Below are 20431 nucleotides of genomic sequence, written 5' to 3' on the forward strand. Positions count from 1 at the left end.
GGTAGGTTTGAAGAGAGTCCTGTATTGAGTCGGATAACCATGGTTACCCGCGGTTGACCCACCAAAAAAATCAGCTCGCGGGTGGAATGAAAACATTCTTCCAACCCGCGAGTCGGCTCACAGTTCAGAACAATTATATTGTGGGTCGGAAACATTTTAAATAAAGATCAGTGGGGAACTATCAGGGCCTTCTAGAACATCAGAGAAGGCCTAAGGATTTATAAAAATGTATAAATATTTTATTTTTGATCAAATTACGTTTTAATTTCTATTTCATTTTACAATAGTTGTAATCATTTTCTGATTTAATCTCCTCAATTTGTATTGGAAAGAGAAGGGTTAATACTGAATAGAAAAAAATCCAGTACGGATTTTATTTTGTGGTCTCTGGGTAGAAAAATCTTGCTTGCTCTGCCAGCCATTGGCTAGGCCTTCAGAAGCTGGACAGAAGGCCTCTGCCATTCAACTGTATTAGAGCAGAATTTTGGAGTGACAGTCGAATGAACCAATCACATTTATACTTGCAATGAGTGGGACCGTTTTTTGTTGTTGCTGTGACATGTCTAGGACTTCTCCAAGGCCTACACACCTCACTAGTCAGAGCGCAAGAGGTAATGAATTTATAATACAGAATAGCAGGCTGATAAACAGCAAATACAGTAGGTTGCGGCAATACACTAATAGGTTGTATTCGGCCATAAAACTCACTACTGTAAGTCGCTCTGTATAAGAGCGTCTGCTAAATGACAAAAATGTCAAATGTAAGAGCATGCAGGAGAAAATAATCAGTGTTGCAAGCAGTAGTCTTCCAACGATAACATGCTGACTACATCGGGCACGCGCATGCGCATGCGCCCGCTTGTGCCATCTCGCATGTTGATTTTGTCCATCAGGACATGCAGTTTGAAATATCAAAACTAATTCTGAACCAACTATATTAATTTGGGGACAGGTCGAAACACTTCTGAAACATTCATGGACATTCAGCTAGCTAGCTTGCTGTTGCTTGATCATTTGTCCTGGGATATAAACATTTTGTTGTTATTTTACCTGAAATCTACAAGATCCTTCTTTTGCTGGATCTTTGTAGAATATCGACCCATTTTGAGTCACACAAAATAGTGTATTCTCTACTCCGACAATTAATCCACAGATAAAACGGGAAACCTAGTTCGTTTCTAGTAACCTCGCCTCCTTCAGTCTTCTTCTTCATCTATGGACTTTATATGGCGGTTGGCAACCAACTTTAAGGTGCATTACCGCCAACAACTGGACTGGAGTGTGGACCTCAGTTCATCTTTCAATTACCCACGTGGGTATATGCTCCTGTCGCTTGTGCTCCCTCTCCCGCCTCGTTATGGCGCACACCTGTCAGCATCGTTACGCTCACCTGGACTCTAATCACGTCCCTGATTACCTTCCCTATATATGCCACTCCCTTTGGTTCCTTCCCCAGGTGCCATTGTTTCTGTTTCAGTTTCATGGCTGTGCGTTGGTCATGGTTCGGCTATTCATTATATTAGTAACTCCCTGAACTTGTTTCCCGACTCTCAGCGCATGTTACAGCTCCTAAAAACCAAGATGGGAGAGACGGTACTTGCAGTGCGTCAATCATAAAAAATGGAACCAAGTTCTATTTCAGCGCCTGACTATGCAGACGCTCGTTGACACGTGAGAGCAGTGTGGCTGAAATTATTGAACAACTTGTATGTGTACATTTATTTTGCAGCGCATGTAACGTTGTCAGCCTGTAACGTTAACTAGTTTGTGTTGTAGTAGAGTGACGATGGCGGCTGCAGCAGCTGTTATCAACTTCAAGGTGGATGTTGCTAATTTGTTAGCATCAGCTATTTCAACACTAACATTCAAACTTTGTTTACAAAGGATCATCTGGTGAGTGGCACATATTTTTGTTGCCGATTGCTTGCTGTTAGCTATCTCTTTGAAAATAATTACTGTGAAATATTGTTGCATTTTAAACTTCAGATCACCAGTTAGTGCAATGAACGTGATAAAATATATTTGCAATGGGAAGTCATAGTTGGTTTGTTAATTTAATTTTGGACGTGAAATGATTGTGCTTTTGTATTGGTATGATTTCATGGGGCCAATTGGAGTGAATGGGATGCATAATCTTGAACATTATTTGGTGCTGTGTGTGACTGCTGTTGCCTGTTTGTGAGCCATGTATGTGTTTGACCAAAATGGTCTCTCCTTCAGTGCCATGGAGTGCACAGGTATTACGGTCGCTGTCCTTTTAGCACCATGAGCCTGTCACCTTTTGATATTTTTTATCACGTTATGAATGAATCAAACACATCACTAGAATGGTCCCGACTACAGAAGATATCATGTCGGGTGCATTAAGTGATGTCTTCTGTTATTTACTAGATTTGTTTTTATTTATACAACGTATTGGAAGATTTTGGTCCCTCTGAACGCCTAGGTCCTATAGTCACGATTCACCACTGAAGATAATATATATATTTTGTTGTGTATTCCATTAGGCTATGTGAGTGGTGAGGCAGACATAGCCTAGGCTTAGGTTACCAGCCACTCAGCGAGGGAGGGAAGTTAGCATGGAACTCTCCATTAGTAGACCGGCAAGCATGACCCCATTGGCCCCATGTGGGAATTCGGTGGGCATGGCCAGCCCACACCAAGCCCAACACAAGCTACCCATATCATCCCATCTTGGGCTAGCCTACACCAGCACAACACAGACTAGCCCACACCAGCCCATGGTGGGCCAGCCACACCAAGCTCAACGTGGACTAGCCTACACCAAACCCACAACAGCCCAACACAGGCTAGCCCACACCAAGCCCAACAGGGGCCAGCCCACACCAAGCCCAACAGGGGCCAGCCCACACCAAGCCCAACAGGGGCCAGCCCACACCAGGCGGGGGCTCATTTGAATATCTTTGTGTGTGGTTTGCGCACAGTTCTTTTTTTGCAACCATTACTGAGTGTCATTCCAGTTAAAAGAAAATCACTCTGCCATTTCCTGGTTGCTAAAATCCAAATAGTTTGCCTAATTTTATGTAACAAAAAAAGCAAGTATAGTGTAGAGAATCCTTGTACCATCTAAACTGCTGTGAAACATATTTTCCATAAACAAAAAATATTGTATTTTCAGCTGGTGTACAAAAGTAAAAGACGCAAAAACAAAACATAATAATAGGAAGCAAAGAAATGGTGCACACTTGCTTACAATGAGAATTACAGATCTATAACACCACATTTCTATGTTATATTGGTCAGGTCACCCAAAAAGTAACATATTGCAGCTACAGTGCCTTGCGAAAGTATTCGGCCCCCTTGAACTTTGCGACCTTTTGCCACATTTCAGGCTTCAAACATAAAGATATAAAACTGTATTTTTTTGTGAAGAATCAACAACAAGTGGGACACAATCATGAAGTGGAACCACATTTATTGGATATTTCAAACTTTTTTAACAAATCAAAAACTGAAAAATTGGGCGTGCAAAATTATTCAGCCCACTTAAGTTAATACTTTGTAGCGCCACCTTTTGCTGCGATTACAACTGTAAGTCGCTTTTGGTATGTCTCTATCAGTTTTGCACATCGAGAGACTGACATTTTTTCCCATTCCTCCTTGCAAAACAGCTCGAGCTCAGTGAAGTTGGATGGAGAGCATTTGTGAACAGCAGTTTTCAGTTCTTTCCACAGATTCTCGATTGGATTCAGGTCTGGACTTTGACTTGGCCATTCTAACACCTGGATATGTTTATTTTTGAACCATTCCATTGTAGATTTTGCTTTATGTTTTAGATCATTGTCTTGTTGGAAGACAAATCTCCGTCCCAGTCTCAGATCTTTTGCAGACTCCATCAGGTTTTCTTCCAGAATGGTCCTGTATTTGGCTCCATCCATCTTCCCATCAATTTTAGCCATCTTCCCTGTCCCTGCGGAAGAAAAGCAGGCCCAAACCATGATGCTGCCACCACCATGTTTGACAGTGGGGATGGTGTGTTCAGGGCGATGAGCTGTGTTGCTTTTACGCCAAACATAACGTTTTGCATTGTTGCCAAAAAGTTCAATTTTGGTTTCATCTGACCAGAGCACCTTCTTCCACATGTTTGGTGTGTCTCCCAGGTGGCTTGTGGCAAACTTTAAACAACACTTTTTAGGGATATCTTTAAGAAATGGCTTTCTTCTTGCCACCCCTCCATAAAGGCCAGATTTGTGCAATATACGACTGATTGTTGTCCTATGGGCAGAGTCTCCCACCTCAGCTGTAGATCTCTGCAGTTCATCCAGAGTGATCATGGGCCTCTTGGCTGCATCTCTGATCAGTCTTCTCCTTGTATGAGCTGAAAGTTTAGAGGGACGGCCAGGTCTTGGTAGATTTGCAGTGGTCTGATACTCCTTCCATTTCAATATTATCGCTTGCACAGTGCTCCTTGGGATGTTTAAATATTTTTGTATCCAAATCCGGCTTTAAACTTCTTCACAACAGTATCTCAGACCTGCCTGGTGTGTTCCTTGTTCTTCATGATGCTCTCTGCGCTTTTAACGGACCTCTGAGACTATCACAGTGCAGGTGCATTTATACGGAGACTTGATTACACACAGTTGGATTGTATTTATCATCATTAGTCATTTAGGTCAACATTGGATCATTCAGAGATCCTCACTGAACTTCTGGAGAGAGTTTGCTGCACTGAAAGTAAAGGGGCTGAATAATTTTGCACGCCAAATTTTCAGTTTTTGATTTGTTAAAAAAGTTTGAAATATCCAATAAATGTCGTTCCACTTCATGATTGTGTCCCACTTGTTGTTGATTCTTCACAAAAAAATACAGTTTTATATCTTTATGTTTGAAGCCTGAAATGTGGCAAAAGGTCGCAAAGTTCAAGGGGGCACTGTAAGTGTTCTGTTGTGTGAAAGTTTTAAAAAATAATCTTGTACACTACCAATGATGAAGTCGTTAAAAAATACCTAAATAAGTGCATGAAACTTAAGTTTCTCATGTAAAAATATATGTATGATAGTAACAACTTGGGTGTCTTTCTGATACAATGTATCACTTTCCCCAAGTACATTCAGAGCTTGAAAATTATTACATTTATGCATTGAATTAAGTTGTTAATAAATTATAAAATTCCTATTAAATAGAAAAAGCGCATTGGCCCAGTGTTGGCAGCCTACATGGGGTCAATATTTTAGCCCGCATTGGGTCACATCGTGCCAATGTGGACATGTTTGCTGGGAGCCTATTTGTGTGGTGCTGTCCCCGTGCAGGGCTTATGTTCCCTTTCGCCACACAACAATACATAGCCAAGTTTATTTTCCCTGACTCCTCACTTACGCGAAAATGGCTAACGTAACAGAATCAATCAAAAGAAAGGTTATAACGCCGAAATACACTTTAGTGGAAACAGGTGGTGTCTGAGTGAAATGCCCGGTTTGGAAGGATTTTGGAGTCATTGTGGAGAAGGAGATTCAAAGATGTCTGCAGAAAGAATGGGGTGTCAGCTATGACATGACACCTTGAGTTAGAAAAATATTTTGGTTATTGAACTACAAGTAGGTGTGAAGTGGATTTACATCCGGAAATGGAATTACGGTAATCAGGTCCCTGATCTGTACTATACAGAAAGTCATATCCATAATCATGCATATAATTCTATTAAAATAGATGTATCCTGAATAGACACACAAAGATAGAAATATGCAATATCCTTTAGCATTTGTAGGTATTATTCCACACACTGTGTAGAGAATCCCCCCCTGCTGAGGGCGCTGCAGAACACTTTAATTTTCAGTTTTTTTTGTGCGCAATTGTTTGTTTGGCTCTGCTGAGTCTGGCTCTCATGTGAGGAAATATTGTTCAGTGTTCAGCCCTGTGGTCTTAGCCAATCAGCTGGTGACCACTTGCCCCACACTCTGTACATGAGCTGATCATACAACCTCTGATTGGCAAAGGACATCTAGCTGGTCCTGCACTGTCTAATCAGGCCCGATGCATGCTCTTGCATCCCCATAAATGGACCCAGTCCGGATGATTTTCCTTCAGCACAGATAAGAGGTGGATTTATGGCAGTGTGTTCATGGAATGCGTGGGTAGAAGTGGGTAGTGTTTATTGTTGTTACGGTTGAGATTTGTGTGTGTTTACTGTTACTGTTAGTAGCAGTTGCTATTATCTATTCCCTGTAATGTTATTACTGTTCAGGTAACATGTTTGTTTACATTTCTACAGTTCTTTGTTCTATTTATCATTATCACTACTTGAGCTATTGTGGTCATTACTCTATGCATTACTTTGCACTGTTTATACCCATGTTATTACATTTATAGTACTCATTTTCTCTTTCTCTGTACTTTCAGACCATTTCCATACCTCTGTTTGGCAATAAAGTTAACTCTGTAAGGTTCCATTATTCCTCTGACCGGGAAAGGTTTTACGTGGGCCACAGGCCATTCAAATAGGAGGGGATTCCCTCACACACTGGCTATTATTCTAATGAGCTCCGCCACCAAAAAATATCACATTTGGTTGGACTATAGCAGGTGACCAACCTGTAGTTTGTGACTACTATGATTTCCCATTGTATCCAAATCAATTGCAGTAATTCCGTTACAGATTTTTCTGTCATTCTGCTACCGATTTGGTAACGGCAGAGTTTTAATTACTTAATAACTCATAAGCAAACTTGATTTCAGTAAAAAAAAAAATGACCCCTTTCATCTGTTAGACCAGAATTCAAAGCCTTTGCTTAATCCTAATGTTTAGGATGGAAATGTATATATGTCTTAATTAATATAAAAAACTGACTCTCAGCTTCCATTTGACATGCTCCTATGAACTTCACATGTTGGTGCTGATGGGTCCTTTGAGATGCAAATGCCCCTACTAAATAAATCTGCAGCCTGTAGAGTTTGGGAATTGTTTAATTAGTTTCAATTAAACTACTTGATTAGCTAAACAATATTGAATATACAACTATTGTTTTGTTCTGTCGGCAATAGGCTTTCATTAGGTAAGAAGAAGGCCAATTAGAAGGCTTATTTTCAAAGGGATTTGACCATCCCATTGTGAAAGTAAGATTTTATTATTCTTAATTCATGGCAAGGTTTCCTTTTATCCAAATGTTGAATAGACAAGCAGACAAAATTAATTCATGAAGGGAATGGGAATAGCCTTAAAGCCTACTACGCTGTTGTCGTAAAAACAATGAAATAAATGCATGTTATTTGGCGGGTCACGGATCGGCTCTCAGAACAATTCTATGTGGGTGGATGGGCTTGTGGAAAAGAATCTGTCCTGATGTCAGATGGGGCTCAGACTTGATGTGGCCGGCACAGGGTGGGGGCGGCTCCAAAAAACTGACCTGTGCAGGTCTCTAGTTTTGAAGTGTTATATCTAAGTACAATAGCCCCCTCTTGTGGAAAGACTCCATAGTAACAGCCAGAGTTTCACTGCTTGAAATGCTTGCCTCATAAAATAACACTAGGTAAAACTAAACACTCAAATAATAATAACAAAACATTAAGTCATTGCCAAACAATGTTTGTGTTGCTATACACTATATACACAAATGTATGTGTATAAAGCCACACCTGTTGCTGACAGGTGTATAAAATCGAGCACACGGCCATTAAATCTCTATAGACAAACATTGGCAGTAGAATGATCTCAGTGACATTCAACATGGCACCGTCATAGGATGTCACCTTTCCAACAAGTCAGTTTGCCAAATTTCTGCCCTGCTATAGCTGCCCTGATTAACTGAAGTGCTGTTATTGTGGAAAGTGGCTCATCCGCGAAGTGATAGGCAACACAAGCTCACAGAACGGGACGGGCGAGTGCTGAAGAGCATACTGCATAAAAAAATGGTCTGTTCTCGGTTGCAACACTCACTACAGAGTTCCAAACTGCCTCTGGCAGCAACGTCAGCACAATAACTGTTCGTCGGGAGCTTAATGAAATGGGTTTCCATGGCCGAGCAGCCACACACAAGCATAAGATTACCATGCGCAATGCCAAGCTTCGGCTAGAGTGGTGTAAAGCTCGCCGCCATGGGATTCTGGAGCAATGGAAACGCGTTCTCTGGGGTGATGAATCAAGCTTCACCATCTGGCAGTCCGACGAACTAATCTGGGTTTGGCGGATGCCAGGAGAACGCTACCTGCCCGAATGCATAGTGCCAACTGTAAAGTTTGGCGGAGGAGGAATAATGGTCTGGGGCTGTTTTTCATGGTTCAGGCTAGGCCCCTTAGTTCCAGTGAAGGGAAATCTAAATGCTACAGCAAACAATGACATTCTAGATGATTCTGTGCTTCCAACTTTGTGGCAACAGTTTGTGGAAGGCCCTTTCCTGTTTCAGCATGACAATGCCCCTGTGCACAAAGCGAGGTCCATACAGATATGGTTTGTCGAGATCGGTGTGGAAGAACTTGAATGGCTTGCACAGAGCCCTGACCTCAACCCCATCGAACACCTTTGGGATGAATTGGAACACCGGCTACAAGCCAGGCCTGCAGGCCTAATCGCCGAACATCAGTGCTCTTGTGGCTGAATGGAAGCAAGTCCCCGCAGCAATGTTCCAGCATCTAGTGAAAAGCCTTCCCAGATGAGTGGAGGCTGTTATAGCAGCAAGGGGGGGTGGGGGGAATCAACTCCATATTAAAACCCATGATTTTGAAATTAGAGGTTCGATGAGCAGGTATCCACATACTTCTGGTCATGTAGTGTATTTTGCAGTGAAAATGAAGCACAAATGTGTAACAAATATTACATTATTAACTCGATGAAACACTTGTATTCAGAATAACATGTAACACAGTTCAACAGAAAAAATACTTGAACAAAACATCAAATGTATGAAGTAGCTACCTGAGAGAGATGACACCTCCTCATCTTGCAACACTGTGTCTTCAGAGACCTCTCTATCTTCCACAGTATCACTCTGGGAGGAAGCAGGTAGGGAGAGCACTTCCACTTGCCCACCGCCACGCTTGGTCTCCCCCTCCGTCTCTGCCCCCTCCTCCCCAGAGTTTGTGCTCCTGATGCTGAGGCATCTCATGCGCGACACTGGGTCCACTTCCTTCATCCGTGCCCGGCGCTCTACCGCCACCCGGTGGCTGGGCGATGCAGCCAGTTTATCCTGCAGGGCGTCTACGCGCTGCAAGGGTCCTCTGCCCCTCATCTCTCCCTCCAGACTGTGGGACAGCTTAAGGTCAGGGTTAATGGGGACCGAAAGCGGTAGTCTGTCTGGCGGAAACTCTTGCATACCTGGAGTTTCTCGACCCAGATGGGTCCATTTGGCACTCCTGATGTACTCTGGGTTATCCTGTGGTGTCTCCTTTTCTTTTGCCTCCTGCCTGTCAGGAGGCACTGTAGATACCATTCCAGAGTCCAGTTCCTCAGAATCTGGATCTCTCACATGTGTTTGTACTGTCTGTTCGTTTGCCCTGCTGCTTTCTGTATCTTCACTAGCAGCGGGTTTACTCTCTGTTGCCGTCTCGCTAACCCGCTGCTCCCCTGTGACTAAAGACTCTGCAGGTACATCAATCCCTAATATCCTGGCTGCCCTCTCCTCTATGGATTCATTCTCTGGAATGCCCTCAGCCACTGCCAGAGCTTGGTTTTGTTTGGTCTTCTCAGCAGTGATACTCCCCTCCACCTTCTTATCTATGAGTGACAGCTGCTTCCTCCAATCGCAACATATAGTCTGAGCCTCTGAATGATTTGAGCCAGAGTCAGAGGATACCTTTGTGTCTCCTTCGCCTTCAGCTGGTTCTTCAGATGTTTCAGCTCCTTGTGGACTGTCACAGTCGCCAACAATCGTCGCGCTACTTTGATCGGATAAGTCTGGGCTTGACTCCTCGTGGAGCGGAGACATTGGACTTGGTCTGGACATCTGGCTCTCGCGCTCTCTTTTACAAATGGGGCATTCCTCTGCAGAGTCTAAACAGGCTCCCCCTATAGGCTCTGTATCGCAGCTACCACCACCAGGTTTAGATATGGCGGTGAACGTTTTGTTAACCTCTGAGTCTCGGGTCTTTTGTAAAGACTGACATATGTCCTCATAGTCAGGGGGACTCGTAAGTGTGGAGGCGTCCTGCATCGGCTGCCTATCTGCCCAGGGGACTTCGGCTGCAGTGTGCGTTGTTGGAGTCATTGGACTGAAGTCTCTGGTCTTGCTGGGATCACTAGGAGAGTCAGTAAAGTCACTAGGGCCGGTGAAGTGACAAGGCGGTGGTGTCTCCGAAGGCGAAGGGAGGTCTAGCTTCACTGTCCTGCCACTGCAGCTACTTCTCCTCTGCGACAAGTTCGAAACAACCCTGTATTCTCTGAATCCTGTAGGCTTGCGTGGTGGGACAGGGAGCTCCTCTCTTAGCTGCTTGCTGAAAGTCACAGATTTTCTTTCAGCAGGTCTGGAGAAAGCGCTCTTAACCTCCCCGTACTCCGGGTCGACAGACACAGACCAGCTCTCAATACTGCGCCTAAGGCTGCTGGGCTTGCTGAGCCCCGCCTCCCCCGCCAGCCTTATCTTGATCCGCTCAGGGATCTGCACAGCACCACTATTGTTGGAAATGTTATTGCTGGCAGTGCCTAGCTCCAGGATGTCTTTGTAGGCCTCGTTGAGGTCCTCAATGCACTGGTCAACACTGGGCCTCTTGCTGCTCTGCTGCTGCTTCTGCTGATCCTGGAACTCTTTGTTGATAGTCTCCAGCTCCTCGATGGCGTCCCATGGCCGCCTGCTGACGGGCTTCAGCAGGAACTGACCGAAGGCTTCCTGCCCACTGCAGGTCGCTGCTGGTTTGGCCTCCATCGTGTTTCCTGAGGGTGGTGGTGGCGCTGCTGGCGGCTGAGCTGTGCTCTTGATCAGCTGGCTGGAAATGGAGAAAGTGGCCGTCCTGGAAAAGGCGCTGTTGCTGGATGGTTTCAGGCTCTTCACCCCTTTTATAGGACAGCTGAATGCAGTATTGCCCACACCGCTGGGATCTTGGGTGATGACGTCAGAGGAGCCTGGGGCAGGGACGTGAGGGTCTTGTGCTTCCTTGTTTTCAGTGCCTGGAGGAGGGGGATGCTGAGGCTTTCGGGCTTCTGGGCTAGTTTGGGTCTCCTGGTCCCGGTATTGGTTCCCAGGCCAGGCACCTGAGAGTTTCAGCTCCTTGTGATGGTTTATTTTGGGGGGTTTAATAGGGAGCTTTCTCACTATTTTGCTGCTTGATCTGCTGCTCGCTATGCTACCGGTTAGTGCTTGCAGCTCAGCCTCTGCTGAAGATGTGCTTTGGAAACTTTGGTTTGTTAAGTGGCCCGTTTTGTTCTCACTCCGACTGTCCACTGGGCTTGGTGGCCGGACTGGGCTTGGTGGCTTCTCGTCGTTGTTGTTGTTTTGATCACGAGACGTACCACCCGGCGTTAGAGGGACATGAACAGACACCAAACAGAATATTGTCTCACTAAGTTTTTGTTTTACACTCTTTTTCTCATTTTTTTCTGGTTTCTCTGAGTCAGTTTTTCTTGGTTTCTCTTTCTCTGTGGAGTCAGGCTCATTGACTGACGTTTTCACTTGAGTTACAGTTTCTGACACACCTTGACCTTGGTCCAGATGCCTGATCAGTTGCTGAGGAGGTCTAATGTGAAAAGCTGTTGGATAGATACCACAGCTCTGATCAGGAGCTACACTGTCTACACTTCCTTTGTTTATTAAACCCCTGTTGCACCATCTAGTACTACTACCACCGTTGTTGTCATTAAGAGATGTCTTGCGGCAGTCGTTATTGAGAGAGAGCCCCTGTGGGGGGGGGGAGGCACTATCGTGTGTAGATTGTCCTAAAACCTTAGCGCAGGGAGTCTCTTTCTTCATGTTTCGGATAAACTTGTCAGTGGCAGTAAGATAATTTCCGCCAGGCCCTCCTGAGATTTGTCTCACTCGCGGATCATCAAAGGGTAAATAGTGAACATGACCCAGATGCTCCTCGGTGTATCCAGGGTTAAGGTTTGGGTTAGCGTTAACCTGTTTCCTGTAGGGTATACCCCGATCCCCGTAGTGTTCCAGCCACGACCCTCCTGTCTGTCCGGAAAACCACTTTCCCGCCTCTGAGCTCATAGGCATGTGCATCTGTATCTTCACCTCCCCCCTCCACTTATAGTTTGCCACTTCGTTGCGGTTGATTGGTCCTCCCCTGATTGGGGGCAGGGCTCTCTTATAAGACGGGGGTGGGATATAACCGGGGGGCTCCATGCCAAAGATAGCAGAGTGTTGTGCAAAATAGTCTTGTCTTTGCAATTCTCCACCCCGTGGGTAATAGACAGGCCTGTTGTCTTTCGGTTGTTTGGACCCTCCCTGCTGATCTATTACAGCTACAGCGAGCATCTCCTGGCTACCCCTAGTCTGCTGGTGTATTTCGTATGATGGAGGCTTGACAGGCCTGCTGAACCTGGGCTTTGGTAAAAGTGCAACATGTCCGACGCTTTGCCAACTGTTTCTGGCCCACCGGTCCCTGCTGACTGCGGCACTGTGGTAATACCGACTATAAGGCCCGGAAAATACGGTGCTGTTCACTCTCTGTCTATCAACCTGGTCTGGTCGAAGCTGAAAACTGACCAAACTGGACAGTGTGTTTGCGTGTTCAGTAGCTCCAGCAGGTGACAACACTCTGGGGAGGGACTGGGACATCCTTCTGGTTCTGGGGAGGATAGAACCAGTGCTCTCTTGAGTCCTCAGGCGGTGCTGCCGCTCCTGAGCCCACTTCTCGCCCTCCCCATCCGACAGCTGCCTCCCCAGCCCCACCGCAGGCTTCCACTCCTCTGTGCCCAGGCTCTGGCACTTCCGCTCCCCAGTCACCCCAGTCACTACCCTTAACTGTCTAGGAGCCGCATCGGCCTCTCTCAGCCAGGAGATGGAGGTGTCTTCCCATAGCTGCTTCTGTTGCTGCAGCTTCTCCCTCTCTCCCCTATGGTCCTCTGCGATCAGGGCCTGTGGTCGCCATGCCGCCTCAGAGGCCTTCAGAAAGCCAGCGGATGCTCTCAGCTCCCGGCCGTCGGCGTAATCCAGGAAGACACTGAAGTCCTGGCCTCTCCTCCTCCAGTAGAAGACATCCCTCTCATCCAACTGCTCTCTTCTCTCGACCTGCTCAGAATAGGTTAAGCTGGGCGCGTCATAGAACCTGGAAAGAGAAGAATGCACAATTCAGTGCACAATATTAATTCATTAATATAAAAAAATGTAATACTTACAATAACATCAAAACATATTATAAACCGTAAACATGTTGCAACACTAACAACCTGTATGTATGATTATTTGGTTTTTGCACATGAACATAAATGGCAAAACTGTGGCTAGGTTGCAGTGGTAACACCAAAAAGAATGAAACTCTTGAAGTATTTTAGGTTGTAGAAGCTTGTTTAACTGTGATGATGCAATGCTGACCAGCCTGCCATGATTTGATGCAATATTGGTAATTGTGACATTTAAAATGCTGGTATCTCTGGCTAGCCTCTAAGCTGATGTTTTGGCTTTGGGGGTGAAGAGGTACTGCATCCCACATGACCCCCGATTCGCCTATATGACTCTGGTCCTAAGTAGTGCACTATATAGGGAATAGGGTGTCATTTTGGACATTGCCGTAGGAATCTACGACTGTCCATCTCCAACCCAAGAGGGGAGAGCCAGACAGCACACATATCTGATGGAAGTGTTTGAGTCAGAGGCTCTCAACTCCCTTGAAGATACCATTAAAATGTACGGCTGCTGCAATATGATCTGCATATTAAAACACACGCTGACCTTAATTCAGAAAGCTGGGAATCGTCCCAAATGACATCCTATTCCCTATATAGTGCACTACTTTTCACCAAGGTTCATAAGGCTCTCTGGTTAAAAGTAGTGCACTATGTAGGGAAAAGGCACTGCCTGTCTGCCCCTGCTGCCACTGCTAAGCGCGCTTCAAGTCTGAGCAAGAAATGATTGACTTGTTTATAAATGCCAGTTCCCCATCACGTGATGTGACCATATGCAGTGTGACAGACCACCTCATATTCCTATTTCTTATCCATTCAATCCAATTCAGGAGACTTGGCTACAGTGGGGCTTGTAAAATGTAAATGAATCTAAAAATAAACTAATTTATTTCCAAACCAAGTTCTGGGATATATTCTGAACCGAGTACTTAGAAAAACTTGACACAATATATGGGCTACTTCCTACTTTTTCACCGCCCCTTTCGGAGGACCAGAAATAGGATTTACTGTAATTGTGTAATAATGATCCTAAAAAATCTAATGCAAAAAGAGTGGCCTTCAGGCTGTGTGATTGCACCTGATTATCTACACATTAAGGCATGCACCCAGTCCAATGGACAGCAGTCAGAGTAGTGTCCCTAATGGCACCCTATTCCCTATACAGCTCACTACGAGCCCTAGGGCACTACAGTGCCTTGCGAAAGTATTCGGCCCCCTTGAACTTTGCGACCTTTTGCCACATTTCAGGCTTCAAACATAAAGATATAAAACTATTTTTTTGTGAAGAATCAACAACAAGTGGGACACAATCATGAAGTGGAACGACATTTATTGGATATTTCAAACTTTTTTAACAAATCAAAAACTGAAAAATTGGGCGTGCAAAATTATTCAGCCCCTTTACTTTCAGTGCAACAAACTCTCTCCAGAAGTTCAGTGAGGATCTCTGAATGATCCAATGTTGACCTAAATGACTAATGATGATAAATACAATCCACCTGTGTGTAATCAAGTCTCCGTATAAATGCACCTGCACTGTGATAGTCTCAGAGGTCCGTTAAAAGCGCAGAGAGCATCATGAAGAACAAGGAACACACCATGCAGGTCCGAGATACTGTTGTGAAGAAGTTTAAAGCCGGATTTGGATACAAAAAGATTTCCCAAGCTTTAAACATCCCAAGGAGCACTGTGCAAGCGATAATATTGAAATGGAAGGAGTATCAGACCACTGCAAATCTACCAAGACCTGGCCGTCCCTCTAAACTTTCAGCTCATACAAGGTGAAGACTGATCAGAGATGCAGCCAAGAGGCCCATGATCACTCTGGATGAACTGCAGAGATCTACAGCTGAGGTGGGAGACTGTCCATAGGACAATAATCAGTCGTATATTGCACAAATCTGGCCTTTATGGAAGAGTGGCAAGAAGAAAGCCATTTCTTAAAGATATCCATAAAAAGTGTTGTTTAAAGTTTGCCACAAGCCACCTGGGAGACACACCAAACATGTGGAAGAAGGTGCTCTGGTCAGATGAAACCAAAATTTAACTTTTTGGCAACAATGCAAAATGTTATGTTTGGCGTAAAAGCAACACAGCTGAACACACCATCCCCACTGTCAAACATGGTGGTGGCAGCATCATGGTTTGGGCCTGCTTTTCTTCAGCAGGGACAGGCAAGATGGTTAAAATTGATGGGAAGATGGATGGAGCCATATACAGGACCATTCTGGAAGAAAACCTGATGGAGTCTGCAAAAGACCTGAGACTGGGACGGAGATTTGTCTTCCAACAAGACAATGATCCAAAACATAAAGCAAAATCTACAATGGAATGGTTCAAAAATAAACATATCCAGGTGTTAGAATGGCCAAGTCAAAGTCCAGACCTGAATCCAATCGAGAATCTGTGGAAAGAACTGAAAACTGCTGTTCACAAATGCTCTCCATCCAACCTCACTGAGCTCGAGCTGTTTTGCAAGGAGGAATGGGAAAAAATTTCAGTCTCTCGATGTGCAAAACTGATAGAGACATACCCCAAGCAACTTACAGCTGTAATCGCAGCAAAAGGTGGCGCTACAAAGTATTAACTTAAGGGGGCTGAATAATTTTGCACGCCCAATTTTTCAGTTTTTGATTTGTTAAAAAAGTTTGAAATATCCAATAAATGTCGTTCCACTTCATGATTGTGTCCCACTTGTTGTTGATTCTTCACAAAAAAATACAGTTTTATATCTTTATGTTTGAAGCCTGAAATGTGGCTAAAGGTCGCAAAGTTCAAGGGGAACGAATACTTTCGCAAGGCGCTGTATATAGGGAATAGTGTGCCACTTGGGATGCCAGCTAGGGCACTATATAGGGAATAGTGTGCCACTTGGGACGCACACTAATGTAGTGTGCCACATGGGACGCAGACTAAATATCAGTAACCTAGAGTAGTAACGAAGTGAAATTCAGGGAGGGCTATAATATAATCTATTGTGAGCTTTATGCAGTTTCATGTAACTATGAGGCTACATAGGCTACTATAGATCTATATCTGAACAACCATACTGTAGGTACTAAAGACTGAAGAGTCTATTGACAAATACTAAATCAATTGGAGGATAACCCTGTATACAGTATCATCCATCATGGTGTCATTACAAATGGCACCTTACTCCCTATATCAGTGGTCACCAACCGGTCTAGCCATTCTTAGTCGATCATCCAAACATTTCTATAGAAAAGCTAATGACAAACGCTTGCACCCCTTTTTGAAATGTTTATTTGTGTTTTGCCCTGTTAGTTTTATTCAGAAGCCCTGCGCACCGGGTGGGCAAAGTGTTCCCATTTTGAACAATTTAAATTGTCTGAAAAGACAAACTCCACCTACCCGGCAGCCTGGAAGAGCTGTAGCTAAATCAAGTGCCCCTACTGCGCTCAAATCATCACGCCTACAGCATCCACGACACCGGCCACAGCAAAGTTTATACTAGGCTATGTGAGATTTCATCACTTTTAAAACCATAACCAGAGAGAGACTGTCAAAGAACACTCCAAAGAACTGCGGTTTTTATGAGTGAGTTCATGTCTACGTTTTTATATGGCACTATTACAAAACACAAAACGTGCTGCTCCCTACTTCCAGTTGAATGAGTAGCCAAGTGTATCGATAGTGTCTTTATTTCTCTGGTCATAGGAACAATATGAATTTGTGCATGAGGTAGATGCGGTGCGACTGGGGTTTTGCCATCAAGTGGAAGATGATTTCCCCTCTCTCTCTGGTCAGTCTCGCCAGAGAAAAGGAAGGAGAGAGCAGGTACTGTGAGAGGCAGACCCTCTGCTGCTCTCCCCCTCCCTCCGCTGAGACTAAAGCTGTGTTCAAAACAAATGGAAATCTCCAACTTCAGTGCATTCAAGACAACTGAGAACTCGGGGGGGGGGGGGGGGGAACGAGATCCGACTGAGAACATCTTTTTGAACTCGGAAATTCAAGTAGGAAACTCTGGCATCTTTCTAGACTGCCAACATTCCAACCTGATGATCACTGACGTTATGATTTGACCTCTCTCTTTTTTTCAAGTTCCCAGTTGCCTTGAAAGCACCATGACCATCAGATGCAGGTACCATCAGTCCAGTGAAATAAACAAGCAAATTATTTCAATTTATGCTCCACAGTGCCTCGCAAGTGCTACACCAACTGATCTATTTTGTTATCAAAGCTCGAGTTTTGAAATATGGCTTGAGAATAACAATATTGGCTGAACAGGTATTTGCCTATATGCTATGATAATGTATTAGACCTACTGCACAAACCTCAATCCTACAGAATAGTTTTTAGTAGGTTAAATGTTACACTTTTGAAGTCATGTTGAATTTTCTTTTATCTGAGTGGTAGATCTCGTCTTGCTTTTTGACTGGGAAAGTGATCTTGACTCAGAAAAGGTTGGTGACCACTGTCTTATACAGTGCACGTCTTTTGACCAAATGGAACCCTAATCCCTATAAGTAGTGTACTATATAGGGAATATTGTGGCATTTGGAGCACAAACTTCATTGTACCGCAGCATCTGGAAAGACAAGGAAGTGGTGCAGCAGTCTCAGTGTTCGTTCTGCAGCTCTGGAAGGAAACAGAAAGAAAGAAAACACATCCTCCTGCGCAGTGTAGACTGATTGGCTTGGCTTTGCATGCAATGCCGAAGGGCCCGGCAAAACAAAAAAAAGGGAGGGAAGGTATGGTGGGGATCTCAAAAGAGAGAGAAAGAGAAAAAAAACTCACCCGCTATCCGTGGCGAGAGAATCGCCCAGGGGCTGTGCGAGGCTGTCACCTAGGTTACCGCTGACAGCTTCTTTTCTCCTTTGGTTCCTTTCCCCGCCGCTCTCATTGTCGCAGCTGCCGGGGTAGCCCTTCGCCAGTAGTGCCTGCCTGCTGCTGCTGAAGACGCAGGCCCCTCTGTCTCCCGCCTGTTCATTCCCGTTCAGTGATCCACCACGACCAGATCTCTGGTTCTCTGCTGCTGGGATTTCACGGCGGCAATCGGTGGCGGCGTGGCGCTGCTTCTCGTAAGGCGCGGTGACAGATGAAGTTGAAGAGGGGCAGGGGATGCTTGTCTTGGGCAGTTTGTATCCGTGAGAAATGAGGAGGTCCTCCACGCTGTACATGGTGGTGTGTGTCTGTCTTGGCAGCAGGAGGGCGAAGGTGTTTATTTTGTTCCTTAAGCGCAGTGCTGGTGGTAGAAACTGGAGCACAACGGCTCAGCAGAAGCCATCCCTATGGGGAGAAGAGAGGTAACAATTAGCTAGCTTCAATACCCTAACTACCAATGTTTTATAGTTACACTAGATGTCTGACAGGGGGCGCTGTTTTGAAGCCACCACGCTTCAAAACACTCCCCCACCATTGTAAAGCTATAGAAAGGTATTTATTAATGTCTACATTCTTTTTTGCCATGTCTATTCTATTACAGACACCTTAATGCATACTTTTAAATAATATTATTGCGAGCTAAACATAAAAATGTAAATATATTATTAATTCTATAGAGCAGGGTTTCCCCATCTAGGTCCTGATCTAGGGCATCTAGGTCCTCATGATGCTTGGCATTCAGGTCAAAGAATTCAATCTTGGTTTCATCAGACCAGAGAATCTTGTTTCTCATGGTCAGAGTCCTTTAGGTGCCTTTTGGCAAACTCCAAGTGGGCTGTCATGTGCCTTTTACTGAGGAGTGGCTTCCATCTGACCACTCTACCATAAAGGCCTGATTGGTGGAGTGCTACAGAGGTGGTTGTCCTTCTGGAAGGTTCTCCCATCTCCACAGAGAGACTCTGGAGCTCTGTCATAGTGACCATCGGGTTCTTGGTCACCCCCCTGACCAAGGCCCTTCTCGCCCGCATGCTCAGCTTCTTCCATTTAAGAATGATGGAGGCCACTGAGTTCTTGGGGACCTTCAACGCTGCAGAAATGTTTTAGTACCCAGATCTGTGTCTTGACACAATCCTATCTCGGAGCTCTACGGACAAATCCTTCGACTTCATGACTTGGTTTTTGCTCTGACATGCACTGTCAACTGTGGGACCTTATATAGACAGGTGTGTCTCTTTCCGAATCATGTCCAATCAGTTGAATTTACCCCAGGTGGACTCCAATCAAGTTGAAGAAACATCTCAAGAGTGATCAAAGGAAACAGGATGCACCTGAGCTCAATTACGAGTCTCATAGCAAAGGGTCTGAATACTGTAAGGTATTTCAATTTTGAATATATTTGCAAACTTTTCTAAAATCCTGTTTTTTCTTTGTCATTATGGGGTATTGTGTGTAGATTGATGAAGAAAAACATTAATTCAATCAATTTTAGAATAAGGTTGTAACCTAAGAAAATGTGGAAAAAGTGAAGAGGTCTGAATCATTCTGTATGCACTGTATATGTATTGGAGAACAAACAGGGGAGAGAGACAGGAAACATTCTGTCAACACTGTCCCAAACGGTCCAACCTTTCGGTTACTAGCCCAACACTCTAACCGCTAGGCTACCTGCCGCCCACTACTTAGACAATAGGGTGCAATTTGGTTATGGTATAGGGTGCCATTTGGGACACACAGAGTTTCAGAGCTTGTTATGTCTGATTAGGTCACTGGAGGGCAGACAGTAGACTATTTGTATTTTGTTCCTGTTCCTGTTACGGCCAAGTTACACCAGGCACTACCTCTAGCGATCAAACTACCGGAGGTCAGTAATTTCTTGAACCTAGAAGTCATTTTCTTGAAGTCTCTTCTAAGAAATATAATTAGTATATTATGTGAAAATGTATTTCCTATAATAGATTGAGCACTGAATAGAATGAATAGTAGTTTAGTATGTTTCCAGTGTGTTGTTTCCCAAATGGAACCCTATTCTCTACATATTGCACTACTTTAACCAGAGACTATGGGTTCTCATCAAAAGTAGTGCACTAAACATGGAATAGGGCGCCATTTGAGACGCAAACCTGTAACACATTCCTTTCAGTATTTATTGAATGGCTGTGTATTTTTTTCTCTGTCTCCGACTGACTCAGCCCAAATCAATCTGTTTCCAGATTAGCACAGCAGGGGTTGCTATAAACAGATGCCATTCAAAAACAAAGTTAAAAAATATATTTTATGATTTGAATACTTGTTGCTCTTCTTTCTGACAATAATTGTAGTCCCAGTCATTTTAATAATATTAAATTGTCTTGCCAGATA

General features: G+C 44.4%; 1 protein-coding gene across 1 annotated transcript; it reads right to left on the reverse strand.

Moving 5' to 3' along the window:
• Window positions 1–5959: 5959 nt before the first annotated feature.
• LOC139377083 (junctional cadherin 5-associated protein-like) lies at window positions 5960–18369 on the reverse strand. Its single transcript, XM_071120126.1, has 3 exons — window positions 17987–18369; window positions 8867–13152; window positions 5960–6039 (listed from the first exon to the last, which is right to left on the reverse strand). The coding sequence occupies exons 1-3, from the start codon at window positions 18367–18369 to the stop codon at window positions 5960–5962; spliced, it is 4749 nt and encodes a 1582-aa protein (XP_070976227.1).
• Window positions 18370–20431: the final 2062 nt, after the last annotated feature.

This window comes from Oncorhynchus clarkii, chromosome 20, assembly GCF_045791955.1.
Source record: "Oncorhynchus clarkii lewisi isolate Uvic-CL-2024 chromosome 20, UVic_Ocla_1.0, whole genome shotgun sequence".
NCBI classification, from domain to species: domain Eukaryota; kingdom Metazoa; phylum Chordata; class Actinopteri; order Salmoniformes; family Salmonidae; genus Oncorhynchus; species Oncorhynchus clarkii.